At 36.2% G+C, this 18,317-nt stretch overlaps 1 protein-coding gene across 2 annotated transcripts in view; it reads right to left on the reverse strand.

The window, feature by feature from the left end:
- Mcm3 (minichromosome maintenance 3) overlaps nt 1–17,646 on the reverse strand; it is a 180,250-nt gene extending 162,604 nt beyond the window's left edge. The window contains exons 1-3 of one of the 2 annotated variants that reach the window (XM_090385070.1): nt 17,496–17,646; nt 12,155–12,267; nt 3,370–3,492 (exon numbers count right to left, since the gene is read on the reverse strand). In XM_090385070.1, coding sequence (XP_090241196.1) covers nt 3,370–3,492; nt 12,155–12,267; nt 17,496–17,564 — 305 coding nt within the window. In that variant the 5' untranslated portion in view covers nt 17,565–17,646. The remainder of the gene's footprint in view (nt 1–3,369; nt 3,493–12,154; nt 12,268–17,495) is intronic. The other variant, XM_090385069.1, reaches the window with a different exon arrangement.
- Nucleotides 17,647–18,317: the final 671 nt, after the last annotated feature.

An 18,317-nucleotide genomic window follows, 5' to 3' on the forward strand; every position in this document is an offset into this window, starting at 1 on the left:
GTGGGCAGGAGCGGGAGTGCAGTAGCACGCGCTCTTTGAGTAGACTGGGGTTCAAGCCCCTGACTGCTGAATACGGTCGATCCGCCAACTCGCACTGGACCAGCGTGGCAGATTATGGTCCATTTCCCTCAGCATGAATTGTTGAGGAGGCTTCCATCCTGCAGTGGGTTGATAATGGCTGCACTTTACTTTTACTTTTACTTCTTCAGCACATTACAACCATGCTTCATAATTTTTTTTTTTTTTTTTTTGCAAACCGTCTTGGAAATGGGAGAATGATGTATCAACTTTTTACCAATGCCATAAGAAGATAACCACCTTTTAACATTTGTTTCTCTATGTGGGTTATTATTAAAAAATTTGTTTTCCAAGCAGTGACTTTACTTTCAATCAGAGCTGTTTTAAAATCAGAGCATGTAAAAGTCAGGCATGCCTCATTCTTGTTTTCAGATCTGGTGTTCTCTCTACATGCATTATCGCCATGTTTCACAGCAAATTTTTTCAGCCCAAGGAAACGGCAAACTGATGTGTCAACTGTTTACCAATGGCATAAGAGAACCCCTATCTTTTAACTTTCCCCCCCATGAGCCGTTCATAAAAATTTCCAAGCAGTAAGCGACTTTTAATTTCAATCAGAGTTGTTTTATGTGAAAAGGCCAAGCATGCTTCATTCCAACTTTTTCCAAATTCATGGCAAATTTCTCTTCTCTTGAACACACTCATTGAAATAAATTCAGTTTTCTTCATTCAAGAATTTTTTTTTCTCTTTTTACTGAAAATTCCTCAACTAACTCACTCAATTCACTGAAAATGAAACTTTCTTTGCCATTAAAATGTCAGGAACAGTGAAAGCAAACTCTGGGCTACAAATCTGATAGACTGGTGTAAGCATAACAATAATAGTTACCACTAAGTGCCACTAATTTGGTTACTACTAAGTGCTCAATGAGCACTTAGTGGTAACCAAACTTGCCATAACATTTAGCATCACTTATTTGGATTTTAACAAAAATTTCATAGTATACCTACACATCTGAATTCAAGTTCTAACTGAAAAATTGTTATTTTTTCTCCCCCCCCATAAATAGCAAGTTATTTAAGAACATAAAAAAACTCCACACTACCAAGGCAATTTTTTTTTGTTGTACTCAGCCCCTGGAATATTTTCTGTCTAGTATTCTCAGGTATCTAAAGTAAAATAAAGCTGAGCACATCATGTAGCATAATTAGCAAAAGCAATTGGTGCTCAGATATGAAGTTTGCTCAAAGTGATATAACAAAAGGAAAAAAGTTACCTTTTTTTGCATAGATTACAAGTATTAAATAGAAAATAATATCCTAAGACATGGACTCTCTCTCTCTCTTTCTCACACCCACAAGTATATAATACATAAACATAATGCTTATTTCAATGTATTAACATATTTTTCTTTAGAGTGAAAATGCTCAATTCATTTAATTCAAAATGATGTAAAAATTAAAATTAGCAATCTTGTTAACATCTAAATTGCATGCTAAATCTAGCATGCAATAAATTTATTCAATTTCTCAACAGTACAAATATTCACTTTCATACTGACTAAACTAATGCATTACCCAAATATTTACCACAATAAAACTAAAAGATTATTACTATTTTAAATGACAATTACAAAAATCAAAAAAATTCTGCACAGTATTAATAAGAGTATCTGACTAAAAAATTTCCCTTGAATAATTAATAACATCATGTTCTGCACCTGTACAGATATTTCAAACCGGTTTAAATTGAAATGGACATTTTTTGGCCCTTAAACTTCAAATTAACTAGGTTTTACTATATATATAAACTTTTACTTTAAAGTTTACACAGCTTTTTTAAAGCCTTAAGCACTTAGGTCTCAACAAAGATGACCAATTTCCAGATGCTTCAGTTTATAAAACACAAGCTTGTATGTGCAAGATTGATCAATGGTCAAGCTCAGTTGCAAAAGCAAGAAGGATGAATCATTTTAGAATGAATTAATTTATTTAAACATTTCAAATGGAGAATTTCTCTCTGATTTGAAAGAGGTATAAAATGAAAATGACTACACTAATGAAGTACTAATAATTGCCTGGTACCAATTTTATTACCAATATATAAATACAAGTCGATCACAGAATCTGACCTGAATTACTGCTTTTCAAATGTATTATAATTAAAGAATGCTGAGCTTATAACCATAATACTAGCACTTAATATTTACCACTACACATTACAAAATATTTTTGAATATAATAGTCTTCTCAAAAAAATTTTATTACCAAATTAAATAGAGTAATTGTTATTCGTCAATAAAAGAAAGTATATAATTTAAAAAAATAACAATAGCAACACTTGGTAAAATGCTTCAATTTTATCTTAATTTGATTATTAACAAAAATCTTTCATTAAAATGCATTACTTTATATAAAACTTCTTGGAATACAATATTTTCAGTGTGGACTGAAGTCTGTTACTAACTTGTCATGTCTACAAAATTTGGATACCATTTAATTAAAAATAGCTGGACGGACGGACAGACAGACAGACAGACACAGAGAGAGAGAGAGAGAGAGAGAGAAAATATTAGTACAGTTCAATTACTGCTGTTGAGGCTTTATGGGCTATTTTTACTCCGTGGCTAAGTTAGTGTGTTGTGGATAAATGGTCTCTTGGCCCTATCTCGATCTCTAACTCAAGTTTTTTCTGTTCAGCAATAATGGAGTCAATGGTTAAAGAAGCAATATAGGACAATCAAGACAGAAATGCAGTTATACAGCAGTCACAGCATGGATTTGAAACAGTATGAAAAACTGCAGTACAAATTGGAGCAATGTAGCATTAGGGGCAAGTTACTACTATGGATAGAGGGATGACTAAGTAGCAGAAGACAGAGAGTAGTTATCAATAGGCACTTCTCTTTTTGAACTAATGTTATTAATGGAGTTCCCCAGGTTTCAGTGCTGGAGACCACTGTTGTTTTCAAGATATATCAGCCTAAGTTTGCAGATGGTACAAAAGTTGGCAGGATGGTTAATGACAGTAATCAGGATATGATACTACAACAAGAACTAGAAAAATTATCTTTCAACTGACTGTAAAATACAAATGGCATACAAATACACTTGTAGAGGTGATCAACAGTCCCCAACTGGGGCCCAAGTGTAACCTCATTATGACTAACAGGTGAAGATTTAACATTGCATATTATTTTACAGGAACATGATACATGGCATTCATAGTTTTTAGGAAAAAAATATATATAAAAATGTTTTTGATTTCATAAAAAAATTATATAACTAAAATTAATTATTTCAATTTAACTTTTTAACACCAAGAAACGAGTTTTTTTAACAATTACTCACCTTCCTTCTAAGCCAATTGTGAATTCTTCAAATTGTTTAGCATATGTTGCATCTGCAGCTCCAACAAATTCTTTTAGAGCTCTTTGAAAAGATGTTAACTCCTCAAATGCATTACTAAGCAATCTGGAACATGTTGGGGAAAAAAAAAAAAAAAATTGGATCAATGGATTTTGTGTGTGTGTGTGCGATCTTTCTTACATACATATATAACTATGTATGAAAGATTATACAGGAACGATACATGTGTAATTAATAAAATGTATACTCAAGATAATTTGTTGAATTCCAATGCAATTATTACTTTTTAACAATTACATCAAACTGGTTGAACCTCAAATAATAAATACTTAGTTATCTGCCTTTAATACAGTTACTCAATAATTTCAAACAGGGAGAAGACCAGCCTCAGCCAATTTCATATGATGGAAAAATCCATCATTCTTTTTAATCAATTGCAACAAGTTTTTTGTTTAACTAATGTATCACAAACCTTTACAAATGATAAATAACACTACGTAAAATGATAAATATTATGATAATGATCTAACATAAAATGATAAAAATACAATATGATAAATATTAACATGATACATAATATGATAAGATAATGATAATAATAATGATACAAATGGTAAATAATAATATTGCATAATTCTTTTAAGGGGCATAAATCAGTATTACTGTTTGTAATTAATACTGATTTATGGCCCTTAAAATTGCTCTTACTATATTGTAGCAGTCTGTTTGAAAAGTATCCAGACTGATACAATATAGTTGCAAAATACTTATATGGGGTGGACAATTCAATCCCCTTCAAAACAGAGTCCTGATAATGAAATTGTAACATTTTCCTCAGCAATATATGGAATTTCATTATTGTTATTACAAAATTACGAAGGTTATTAACCCACTAAGTGGCATGGCAGAAATCATGACTGCAAGCACGCTGGAGTACAAAAATCACCAATAAGATTTTTTTTTGAGATTTTGGGATAAACTACAAGAAATATTTAAAAATGGAGAAATTGAAAAATTTTATTCTTAATTCTGATACTATATTGGAAAAGATCAAACAACTTCGGTAGAAAACAGTTTTGATATTTAAAAAAATTATTTTGCTGGCTGCTTTCAGATCAGAAGTAGCAAAGTTGCCAAAATCTAAAGCAACCTAAAAAAAATCTGAAATTTAACATCTCTGTGAATTAAATTTGTCATTAAATTTAACATATCTGGGAAAATTTAATATTGTTATTTTTATCATTATATAACATATAATGACAAAAATATGTGATAAATATTAACATAGGTATAGGTATGTTGAGGGTCAGACAGCTCCAGGGATTTCTCCAATCTCTGTGTATGTTCTATGTATCGAGTAACAGTACCCTGTCTATGCCAGAGGTTTAAAAAATAATGTATGGGTCATGTGATATTTAGTTTGCTGTGCCCATTGTTCATCTGGCATGTTGGCCACCAGGCCCCTAGTGGGACCCATCATTACCATTCCTAATGGCGAGGACACCGGACGGGTGTACCAAGAGACTAATTATACTCTGGCAGGTCCAGCCACTTACTTTCCTGGGATTTTGGTGGCTAGGACCTACCGGAATTAACATAATGATACGTAATGGACTGGACTGGACTGGCAGATCAGCTGAGGAACTTTTTCCATCTCGCCCAAGTCAGAGAGAAGTACAGCGTGGTGATCGCCAACCTCCAATAAGGAGGCAGTGTCAAAAGAAGATACGTAATATGATCAAATGCCTTAAAAAATATTTTACAGCTATTTTACATTAAATTGCATTAATAGAGGAAAATGATGCAAGAGAGCAAGATTATGCAGCATCAGCAAATAAAAAAAAAAGCCACTTTCCATTTCACCTATCCATTCCCTTCAGAAGTTTGTCTAGTTCTTCCTTGAATTTATTTAAGAAATCAACTTCCACAACAACAGTTGGAAGTTTGTTCCAGCACTCAACCGCTCGCTGGCAAAACACAAATTTCCACACATCAATTCTGCAACTGTCTTACCTGAATTTGAATTTATGCCCCCTTCAAGTGCATAATCTGAGCAAGAGAAAGAATTCCATCAGCATTGAGCTTACTCAAACCATTCAAAGCCTCAAAAGCCACATCTCAATCAGATCAGCTCACAGATGCCTAGTTTCCAGATGCTGCAATTTGCAGAACTGAAGCCTTTCTTGGTAAGAGGAACCAGTTTGTTCCCTTCAACAATCTCATTGCACTTCTCTGTACTTGTTCCAGCAGCTCTACATCCTTTCTAAAATGAGGCCTCCAGACCTGTATGCAATATTCAAGATGTGGCTTGACTATTGCTTCACGATAGTTGTGTTCCTAGAAACCCTCGTGCAATGCAAAATCTCGCAATATAAATAACAGGCCCTATGGGAAAAATAGGGTTAGGTGCCGACCACCCAAAGATTGAACACACATTTGTAACTAAAACATTACCAAACACAATAAATAATTGCAATAGTCGATTATTATTCGTAATAGTTGTAATAAAATACTTACGTATTTTATTACGACTATTACGTGATAAAATATTGCTAATGCTTTTGCTTCTATCGTAAGCAAACTTGTTCTTTGTTTGATTTTCTATCCAAACAGATGACAGCCATTCCATCTCTTCCAATTCTTTGTGTCTTGATCTAATGGATTTTATTACACTTTGAGTTGTTTCTGCTATGAAAGTTGTTTTTATTTTCTTTGCATTCTTTCTAATTCTTGGCATTGCCTCATTTAGGCCTGTAGCATATGCAATATCACATGTTCTTTCATTTTGTTCAAAGCATTTCAGAATTTCATATTTTTTTCTCTATGGACAGAGGCGGACTGGCCATAAACCTTATCGGGGAAATCCCTGTGGGCCAGAGGCCAGAAGACGATGGAGGCCAGTATGATTTTGGCCATAAACGTTAGTATGCTACAAATTTTCCCCGGTAAGAATTTTTGACTCAGTCCACCTCTGTCTCTATCCACATTGCTTTTCTTTTTCTCTCTGAATCTGTAGTGTCTTCACCAGGTTGCTTACTTTTCACACTTTTAAGTATTTTACTCATTTTTAGGGAATAAAGCACAATTACAAAATGAGGAGGCACGCTTGATACACATAAACAAAGTTGCACGAGTGTAGCAACTGAATAAACAACACTGTAAAGGCAGAGACACTTAATACCTCACTAGCTCACATTTTACTAAAGCACATTTCTGGAGATCACTACCATAAAACAATTTCCAGTTACGTTTCTGCTGGTGGAATCTGTTATAAACTGGTAGTAAACTCGATCTGATTGCATTTTTGATAATACCAATAGCTGGAATTGTGTCAGTTTTTACGTTATTATGGTGAAATGTGTTTCCCCTTCACTGATATAAAAAACCAAAATACATTTTTCACAATCTTCTCTTAATTCCTATTGTGTTGCATTCAGTTGGGATGATTCCGCATTGGAATGCCATTTCTTGTAAACACAAAGGCGAATTGTGCATAAGCGAATTCGGTTCGTGTTATATATGACATCGTTCCCCTATTTATAAATTGTGTATGATCGAATTTATGTAGTGTAAACACGTGTTATACGAGGACTGACTGTACAATGAAATAATCACCTCCTTATCCCTGCTAGAAAATTTCCTGCATATCATTGACAAAACCCCATGAGCTGTGTTAGCAGCCAGTCTGCACTGCTCAGAATACTTTTACAATATTTCTATACTTCTACAACTGAAAAATAATTAATGATGCAGATCAGGACAAATAGAATACTTGAGGAATACTAAAATTCAAGCAAATTTTTTTGTTTTCCCTGATCTGCATCATTAATTTACTTGAGTTGCTTGGTGCAAAAACTATCACTGTTAAAAAACTAGTTCTGGCTTTCAGATTTAAAAAAGAAAAAAAAAAAAAAGCATGGATTTTTAATAGGCAGCCAGGTGTGATCAGGCAGATGCTGAGAAAATGTTATTTTCTAGAGTAGTCCATCACAGCTGTGAAATCTGTAAGAGGTGCCATCACTGTTTGGGGTTGTATCTCATGTTTTGACTTAGATCACTGGTTGCTGTACCCTCACAACGGTGGGACTGATGGTAATTCTGGGTATAACCACCAAGTGCAAGTCCTGAAATACAACACCTAGCATACAGGAAGTGACCACCCAGATGCAAACCAACGTAAGCAGGGGTCGAGGTGTGGCACCCACACCACACAGAGGAAAGACATCCCTCTGTGTGTTACCAAGCAATACTAAGTGACAGATGACTCTCATCAACTGGTGCAATACCACGACTTTGCTTAGTGGCTTGAAGTGATGATGGAACCATTGTTTATTCTCTAGAGAAAAGCTCCAGCAAACGTCCCATCTGTATGGATGGTAGAGATGGGACGTTTGCTGTATAATCGATGTCTTTTGAGGTTATAATGGACATCATGGCGAAAATGTAAGGAAGGTATCTTTGAAATATAAGGAAGATTGGATCTTCCTTATATTTCAAAGATACAGTGCTAAAACAGTGTTCACATGATGGCCTCTAAATAATCCACCAGACCAAATCTATTGGTAACAATCTAGGAGGCTTCTGGATCAGCTAGTGTATAATTTTGCTGCTTCTACTCTGCCAGATAGTGACTAGAGGGAATCCAAGAAGTGTATGTGGTGGACATTGTAGAGGCCACATTATGTCAAGGAGCTGGGTATATTTTTGCCATGTATGTGCACCATATCGAAAAATTTCATTACTTCATACAATATGTCCTCCCCACCTTTGACTAACTAATATTAGCATTAGCATTAGTAGAGGCATTTGATGCAAGAAAGCAAGCTTATGCAGCATCAGCCAAAAAAAAAAAAAAAAAAAAAAAAAAGTAACATAAATAAATAAAAATAACCACTTCCACTTCACCCCTCTGTTCGTTCGAAATACCTGTCCAGCTGAGCCTTAAACTTATTTAGGCTATCAACTTCCACGACAAGGGATGGAAGTCTGTTCCACCCACCAACCACCCGCTGGCTAAAGGCAAATTTCCGCACATCTATCCTACATCTGTCTTTCCTCAATTTGAATTTATGCCCTCTCAGGTGATTTTTCTGAGCTAGAGGAAGAATCCCATCAGCATTGAGCATGCTCAAACCATTCAAGGCTTTGTACACCTCTATCAGATCACCCCGCTGGTGCCTAGTTTCCAGACACTGTAATTTGCAAAACTTAAGCCTTTCTTCGTAAGAGAACCCCTTTGTCCCATTCACCAATCTAGTTGCCCTTCTCTGTACTCGTTCCAGCAGCTCTACATCCTTCCTGAAATGAGGCCTCCAGGCCTGTATACAGTACTCTAGGTGTGGCCTGACCATTGCCTTATACAAGGGAATAATCACCTCCTTATCCCTGCTAGAAAAATGCCTATATATCATTGACAATACACCATGAGCTACTCTTGCAGCTCGTCTGCACTGCTCAGAGAACTTCATATCTGCCTGCACCACCACCCCCAGGTCCCTTTCATTCTCTACCACTGTCAGTGTAGTACCACAGAGTTGATACGTTGCTCTGGGGTTGCTGTTTCCCATATGTAGTACTTTACATTTGTCAATGTTAAACTTCATTTGCCACCTCGAAGCCCATCTGCTCAACCTTTCCAAATCCTGTTGCAGCAGCATAGTGTCAGTAGTGTCCTTGACAACCCTGCCAACCTTCGTATCGTCTGCAAACTTGGACATTAAGGCTGATATACCATCATCAATATCATTTATAAATACAGAAAACAATAAAGGCCCCAATACTGAACCCTGAGGGACTCCACTAATAACATTAGTCCACGACGAGCAGTGTCCATTGATTACCACTCTCTGTCTTCTCCCCCTCAACCACCCCTTTATCCATAGCAGCAACTTGCCTCCAATGCCACACTGCTCCAATTTGTGCAGCAGTCTTCCATGTGCAACAGTATCAAAAGCCTTTCTAAGATCCAAGTATATAATATCAAAGTTATTCCCTGCATCCAGTTCTTTTGTGACTGCATCATAGTATCCAATCAAATTGGTCAGGCAAGACTTCCCCTTAACAAAACCATGCTGTGTCCTAGCTATAACTGAAGTCTTGTCTAGATGATCCTGCAGTGCTTCTTTCACCAGTGCCTCCATTAATTTTCCGGGAACAGAAGTTAAACTCACAGGTCTATAATTACTTGTGTCAGCCTTTGATCCCCCTTTGTGAATTGGGGTCACATTTGCACATCTCCAGTCAATGGGTACCTCCCCTGAGTCCAAGGAAGCTCTCATAATTATGGCTAAGGGTTTGCTTACCTCCCTTGCTGCCTCCTTTAATATAACTGGATAGATCCCAACTAATAGAACAAACTTACTTGCAAAAAGATCTAAGCCTCCCAAAAACTTCCTCATTCATTTCACAAATATACTTGGTCTCAATTGTAACCTCAATGATGTTCATTGTATAATTCCTTTCAATTCAAAAGGTGGTACTTGAGCATATGTCCATTGTGATATTCCCTGTCAGAGACTTAGTAATTTGGAAATCTTCTATTTTCAATCTTCACTAGCTTAAATCTCTCTACGACATTCTGTTAATTCATCTGTTGCCTCTATCATTCTCCCAACTCTACTACTCACTTGGAACTCTTTGACTTCCTCTCTGAAACTTGATTTTCTCCAGTTCAGCTTTCCTAACAGTGAAGAAATTTTCCTAGGTGATTTTAATGTTCACAACTCCAGGTGGCTTCCATTTTCTAGTCACAGATCCGGCTAGTTGAGATGAAGCTTTTGCAATTACTAATGACCTCACACAGATTGTTCATTTACCTAAAAGAATACAAGATAATCTTAACCAGACAACCAACACACTTGACCTTTTTCTCACAAACAACCCTTCTGTGTACTTAGAAGAGTGAGTGGTCCTCTAGGCACCTCAGATTACAACTTGGTGATAGTCTCTTCTCCAATGGAGGCTTTCTCTTGTGGCATTACAAGGAGGCAAAAGTGAATATTTGCAAGATTTCTTTTCTTCCTGGTCGGATTACTGTTTAAAATCTTCTGAAGTCAACATTTGCTCAGATCGTGTCAGTAATATTATTCTCGTAGGGATGAAATTCTTTATTCCACGCTCCACTTTAAAATCTCATCCTTTATCTAAACCTTGGTTTTCCACTAAATATGCTAAGGCTGTTCATGATAAGAATGTTACATATTGCAACTGACTTGTACCCAAATCTCCAAATTCATTTCTGCCTACTTTAAGCCTCGCAACAATTGTAAAGCAGTTTTTCCTGACATCTCAAAGGCTTTCAATCATGTTTGGCATAAACAAGCTTCTAAACAAGCTTCCATCTTATGGTTTGCCAACTGTTTTTTGTAGCTGGTTATCCAGTTTTCTCTCTGACTGCTCACCCTCAGTGAACGGTCAGAGAGCACTCACTGAGAGTGATGGTAGATAGTCTTCTAACTTCTCCACTAATGCTGGTCTCCCCCAAGGTACAGTTCTTTCCCCCACTCTTTTCCTCTTGTATATTAATGACCTTCCGTTGACCAAAAATCCTATCTGTAGTTTTGCTGATGATAGCACATTGCATTCCACTTTCCCGTTTGTGAAACCTCGCCCTGCTCAATCAGCTTTAACTTCTCGAATATCTGCTACCAATTCCTTAAATGCCGATCTCCTGATAATTCTCCAGTGGGGCAAAGACAACTTAGTTGATTTCAATCCCTCTAAAACTTAGTCCTGTCTTATATCTCACAAAAAGGATTCTTCTGCTCCTATACCTAATCTTTGGTGACACTGATTTCTGGGCAAGATGATATATCTCTTTTGGGGATTACTTCTGACTTCTAATCTCTCTTGGCACAAGCACATTACAAATATTGCTTCCTCTGTATCTCAAAAACATGGTTTTCTCTTTCGCTCTCAGAGTTACTTTTCTTCCAAACAGCTGTTCACTCTGTACAAATTGCAAATCCGCCCTACCATGGAATATTGTTCCCATATCTGGGGCAGTGTCCCCAAAACCTCTCTCAGGCTTCTAGATTCCATTCAGAAGAGGGGAGTTAGGTTAATTAATGACTCATCTCTAACAGTCTCTCCACTCTCTGTCTCATAAGTGTACTGGTTCTGCTGCATGCCTTTTCTACAGATACTTCCATGGGCACTGTTCTTCTGAATTGGCTTCTACAATTCCCGCTTTCTCTTTCAAAACAGTCCAAACACGTGATAACGCCAGCCAACATCCATTTACTGTCCAACTTCAAACTCAGAAACAACATCTTCCTCATTTATAAATTCAACTGCCCGTTTCTGGAACAACCTTCCTTCATACATATTTTCTGAAAATTACAGTTTACAGAAGTTCAAGTCTAATTTCAACAATTATCTTCTTTCGTTTTCTCAACCTCAAACCCATACACGGTACTAAGTACTACAGGTTTTAATACCTCTCGTGTTTGGAGTTTTCATAAAAAAAAAAAAAAAAAAATTTAGTTTAGACTGATTGATTAATTAATTAATTAATCAATCTAAACTAGATTTCAAACAGGCTAAGAGTAGAAAACTTGCTTCTTGTCCAAATGGTAGTCGTCCATTTTGGTCGACTACCATTTGGAGAAGCAGTGTAAACCGTAAGATACAAAATAATCCTAAGACACACAAGGTCAAGGTTCTGTAAAGTATATAACAAACTCTGAATAAAAATTAACAATTCAATGTAACAACTAAAACAACTAATCTAGCAACTAAATTTTAAAATGCAACATCATCATCTTACCCCTGTGCTCTCTTTAGGTTCTTCTTACGTAGGTCATTCACATTCACAATAATACGAGACTGATCATTATTGATCATATCCTTTACTATCTGGCTATAAACTCCTTGATCATCCTACAAAAGCATATAATACTAGATTTCAGCTAATGACACAAACACACAGTGGTTCTAAATTATACTAATGAAATTATAGGGATAGTTCTACATGCCAAAATAAGAAAATTTCATAAAAAATAAATGTCTGATTCTGAATGGTTTCACTGTCATGGCCATTTGAATTTTAAAAAAATGGCTTTGGAGTTTCAAATGGTAAAAGAGTAATAAAAAAAAATAAATAAGTATATGCAAACATGTGCCGAGTATAAATAAACATTTTAGTAACAGTATTTGCCATATAATGTAAGGAAGCCACAGCCTTTTGCTGCACTGGAAAATAAAAAAAAATTGATAAGAAAATGCAAATTATATGCTTCCTCCTCACACAACTATCCAGTTGACCTTTGAATTTATTCAAACTGTCAGTCTCAACTACCTGCAAGGGCAACTTGTTCCAGCAATCAACAACATGCTGGCTAAAAGAAAATTTCCTACAGTCCAATCTAAACCTCAACCCCTGTAATTTGAATTTATGACCCCCTAGTTTTGGAATTCTTTAGAACAGTGAGAATTCCACCTTCATTCATTTTACTAATCCCTCTCAGAGCCTTATAAACCTCAATCAGGTCACTTCTGAAGTGCCTGGTTGCCAAGCTCTGTAAGCTCACAAAATTGGAATCTTTCGTCATACCGTTGTCCTTCTGCCGATCTCACCATTCAGGTTGCCCATCTTGTTGGACCCTTTCAAGAAGCTCAATGTCTTTTTTTCAGATGAATTCTCCATACTTGAACACAGTATTCCAAATGCGGTCTTACAATCATCTTGTTTGTTTGTTTGTTTGTTATTTGGTTTTTAGGAGCATTAGCAACTAAGGCCATATTGCTCCGGGGATATGCGTTGGTAATTCCTTGACCTTTCCGCATCCTCCGTATTTGGTGGTCACGGGTTCGAACCCCGGTCTAATCAAGAAGCGTGTGCTACTCCTCCAACACCAGGTTACGGAGGTGCCAATCATCTTGTGGGAGCCTTACAAGAAGCTCAATATATTTTTTCAGATGAGGTCTCCATACTTGAACATAGTATTCAAACGTGGTCTTACAATTGCCTTATACAGTGGGATTATGACCTCCCTTTCCCTACAGGATAGCATTCGATAAATCGTCGATAGAACACCATGGGCTTTCCTGGTTGCCTGTTTACACTGTTCAGGAAACTTCATATCTGCTCTATCATAACTCCACTGTTTCTAATTAAACCCCACCAAGTGTATAATTTATTTGTGGGTTGCTATTCCCCAAGTGTAAGACCTTGCATGTAGCAAGGGTAAAACATAGCTGCCACTTCTCTGACCATCTCTGAAATCTGTTCAAGTCATCCTGAAGGAGTGCTGCTTGGCATTGATCATTAACGACTCTGCCAATCTTCACGTCATCTGCAAATTTTGGCATCACGTCATCTATACCTTCGTCAATGTGATTTATGAAAATGAGAAACAGCAGTGGTCCAAGAACCGATACTTGAGGGGCCCACTCCTGACATTACACCAGTCTGAAAAATATCGATTATTCACAATCCTCTTCCTTTTGCTAGTTATGAATCTGTTTATTGTTCTTTTTTATTATTTTTATAATAAAAAGTGAATCTACAGTTACAATATATACTAATCAAATTGTAAATTCTCCCTACCGTGGAATATTGTTCCCATATCTGGGACAGTGCCCCAGATGTGGAAACAATATTCCATGGTAGGGAGTTGATAATGCAGTCTACAGAAATTGCAGACTGTATGCAGAAATTGCCTGATAATACAATCTATAGAAATTCAAGTCTAATGTTAACAATTTTTTTTTAATCTTCTCAACTTTCAGCGTATGCACAATACTAAGTACTATAGGTTCTAATACCTCTCATGTTTGTGGTTTTCATATAAAAAAATTCCTGTACATCAGGTGCCCCCAAAACTTCTCTCAGGTTCCTAGATTCCAATCAAAAGAGGGCCATTAGGTTAATTAATGACTCGTCTCTAACAGTGTCTAACTCGTCTCTCCACAGTGTTTCAGATTTTGTGACTGCTGCATGTCTTTTCTAAAGGTACTTCCATGGGCACTGTCCTAAATTGGTTACTATAATTTTTCTCTCTCTCTCTCTTTCTTTCTTTCTTTCTTTCTCTCTCTCTCTCTCTCTCTCTCTCTCTCTCTCTCTCTCTCTCTCTCTCTCATCCCTCCTTCTCCCCAATGCATTCTAAACACATACTGCAACCAGTGAACATCTTTTACTGTCCCACTTCAAACTCACAGAACCAACTTTCCTTCTTCCTCATTTATTCATTCAACTTCCGTTTTTGGAACAACCTTCCTTCATATGTATTGCCTGATAATAAAATCTACAGAAATTCAAGTCTAATGTCAACAAATATCTTTTTTCATCTTCTCAACCTTCAGCATATGCACATACTAAGTACTATAGATTCTAGTACCTCTTGTGTTTGTGGTTTTCATATAAAAAAAATTTGTGTACATCATCAACAAAATCCTGGCAGCTTGTCTGCAGTGCTCAGAAAACGCCTATCTATTACCACTACCCTAAGGATGCCAAAGTTGGCACAAAAAAAGCAGAAACCGAATTTCTGTGGAAAGTTGCCATAGCAACAATTATTTCTTGAGTGGCACAACACAGCTAGTACATTAATCTGGTATTACTACTACCCATATGAAATACGTTACATTTGTCAATGTTAAACTTTAATTGCCACTTCTCAGCCTATTTGCCTAATTTATCATCTCAAACTTAGAAAATAAGCTTGGTATGCCTTCAATATCGTTAATAAATACTGTAAACAGTAAGGGGGGGGCCCAGCACTGAACCCTCAGGAACTCCACAAATAAAACATTAGTTGCCACGTTTGGTGCATTTTATACACCAAAAATGTTAAACCTATAAATTTAAATACCTATTAGAATGAAACCACCATGAAATTTAGTATCCCTCCAGTATGACATTTACTTTTGATCTCCATTATTACTTTTTAACTGGAGAAGTTTAGCTATAAAAATTCTTTATAGCACAATGTACATCAAGAAATAATTGTTGCTATGGCAACCTTCCACAGAAATTCAGTTTCTGCTTTTTTTGTGCCAACATTGGTATCCTGAAATTTGGCTGTTTTACAGTAGTTAGAAATTTTTTTTTCTGATAACAAGACTTATTTCTAATGATGTTTTTTGATCTTATTATACATATACTCCTAGAATATACTCTAGAAAATATACACTATTCCAAAATACGATAAATATTTTAATAAATGAGCATCCTGTTACAAACCCTTATACCAAGTTCTTGTTCACGTGCACAATGACAATGAGTAAGAAGAACGGAATACAAATTTGCTTTTCTCAAAGCTGCTGACATCATGTCATAAAAAGTCACTAAATAATATTGAAAATTGAAAATGATAAGTCACTAAAATGACTTATCATTTTTAAAGGATCTTAGCAATCTCCACTCTATTACTCCCTACTTATTGTCGAAAAGCTGTTTAAGACAATCTGGCTAAATTTCTTGATGCAAAAGGACTCTTGTTTTTCTTTTTTAAATGTGTGTTTCCCCCCCCCCCTGCTACCACAAAGTTTCTATATAAGCCTGGGCACACTATCACGTGCTTTTGTTAATTCAGGGGAATGGGTAAATGTACACCAAAGAATCTGAATTGGTAGCACATGCACTGGTGTGCAGCCAGGTCTATAGTAATAGGAACTTCACAGTAATATTATAAAAAGAGACTGAAAAATAAAAGAAGCCTTTTACATCAAGAAATTTATTCACAAATAAAGGAAGCTATGGCACTGACTTTCGAACATTAAGTAGGTAGTAACAGTGTGGGGGGGGGGTGTAGTGAGCAGACTTCTAGACACATGACACCATATCATAGGTATCTCTAATCCATGTAGTAGTAGTGACATGTGATGCAAGAAAGCAAGTGTATGAGCTTTTGGCTGATGCTGCATAAGCTCATACACTTGCTTTCTTGAATCACATGTCACTACTACATGGATTGGAGACACCTATGACATGGTATTAGCAGTTTCATAAAGACAAACTTGTATCCCTTGTTTTTACTCCTTGCGCCTGTGAACCTGGTATAAGGTACATGACACTCAATTGTTAAAATGTTGATCAGTTGCACAGTGGTTGTGCAGGCAGATATGAAGTTTTCTGAGCAGTGCAGACGGGCTGCAAGAGTAGCTCATGGTGTATTGTCAATGATATATAGGAATTTTTCTAGCATGGATAAGGAGGTGATTATTCCCTTGTATAAGGCAATGGTCAGGCCACACCTAGAGTACTGTATACAGGTCTGGAGGCCTCATTTCAAGAAGGATGTAGGGATGCTGGAATGAGTACAGAGAAGGGCAACAAGATTGGTGAATGGAACAAAGGGGTGCTCTTACAAAGAAAGGCTTAAGTTTTGCAAATTACAGTGTCTGGAGACTAGGCACCAGCGAGATGATCTGATTGAGGTGTATAAAGCCTTGAATGGTTTGAGCATGCTCAATGCTGATGGGATTCTTCCTCTTGCTCAGAAAAATCACCTGAGAGGGCATAAATTCAAATTGAGGAAAGACAGATGTAGGATAGACGTGAGGAAATTTGCCTTTAGCCAGTGGGTGGTTGGTGGAACAGACTTCCATCTCTTGTTGTGGAAGTTGATAGCCTAAATAAATTTAAGACTCAGCTGGACAGGTATTTCGAACGAACAGAGGGGTAAAGTGGAAGTGGTTATTTTTCATTTATTTATTTATTTTTATTTTATTTATTTATTTTTAGGCTGATGCTGCATAAGCTTGCTTTCTTGCATCAAATGCCTCTACTAATGCTAATGATCATGGTATTAAAGTATTGAAATCGTTTATTTCTTTATTTTATTTGTATAATAAACATGTTTCTATTACGAATATATGACCAAATACATGTCAATATTTCCTTATTAATGAGCTATGGGTTACTTCTATTATAATTAAATGGATTGGTGGTTCAGGTAAAATTTGTTTTATTATTGAAACATGATCCATAGTCACAAAGTGTAAAAATCACTGCACTAGCTGATAATCGTTGAAGTTTATAGTAGACCTTTTAATTTCAATCGATATTCGATAATGAAAATATTTAAACTAAAGCTTTCTGATTCCTGCACATACCATGATGAACTATTTCGCTAATCAAACTATATTCACAAAACAAAACCTACATCGTCATCCAGAAAGTCTAAATATTCCTTCTGTATATCTCGCAGTCTCTGATCTACTTCCACATCCATTTTGCTATATTATTATTTGAGGTACTATTAATATATTTTTAAAATATATATATATCCCTAAGGCCTAATACGGCAACAAACTGTATAGTCAACTTAAGAAAGAATTTAATAACTGTCCAGCACCGAACGCTGAACAAGCATGTCACAATAAAAGCGTACTAACTTCGCGCCAAAATCATCAACTAGCAATGTAGGCATTTAAACTCCTTTACGCCCTCTCCTAGAGAGAAATGAAAAGTAAAATTGCAAAAAAAAAAAAAAAAACAGTGGCTGATTAACATTAGCATTATAGAGGCACGTGATGCAAGAAAGCAAGCTTATACTGTATCAGCCAAAAAACATTCCCATTTCACTGATCCATTCATTCCAAATGTTTCTATAGTTGAATTTATTTAAGCTATCAACTTCCGCAACAAAAAATTAGCATTAGCATTAGTATTGGCATTTGATGCAAGAAAGCAAGCTTATGCAACATCAGCCAAAAAAAAAAAAAAACCCCACTTCCACTTCACCCCTCTGTTCGTTCAAAATACCTGTCCAGCTGAGCCTTAAACTTATTTAGGCTATCAACCTCCACCACAAGCGATGGAAGTCTGTTCCACCAACCAACCACCCGCTGGCTAAAGGCAAATTTACGCACGTCTATCCTACATCTGTCTTTCCTCAATTTGAATTTATGCCCTCTCAGGTGATTTTTCTGAGTTGGAGGAAGAATCCCATCAGCATTGAACATGCTCAAACCATTCAAGGCTT

The sequence above is a fragment of the Mastigoproctus giganteus genome, chromosome 11 (assembly GCF_048544385.1).
Source record: "Mastigoproctus giganteus isolate SK-2022 chromosome 11, ASM4854438v1, whole genome shotgun sequence".
Lineage (NCBI taxonomy): Eukaryota > Metazoa > Arthropoda > Arachnida > Uropygi > Thelyphonidae > Mastigoproctus > Mastigoproctus giganteus.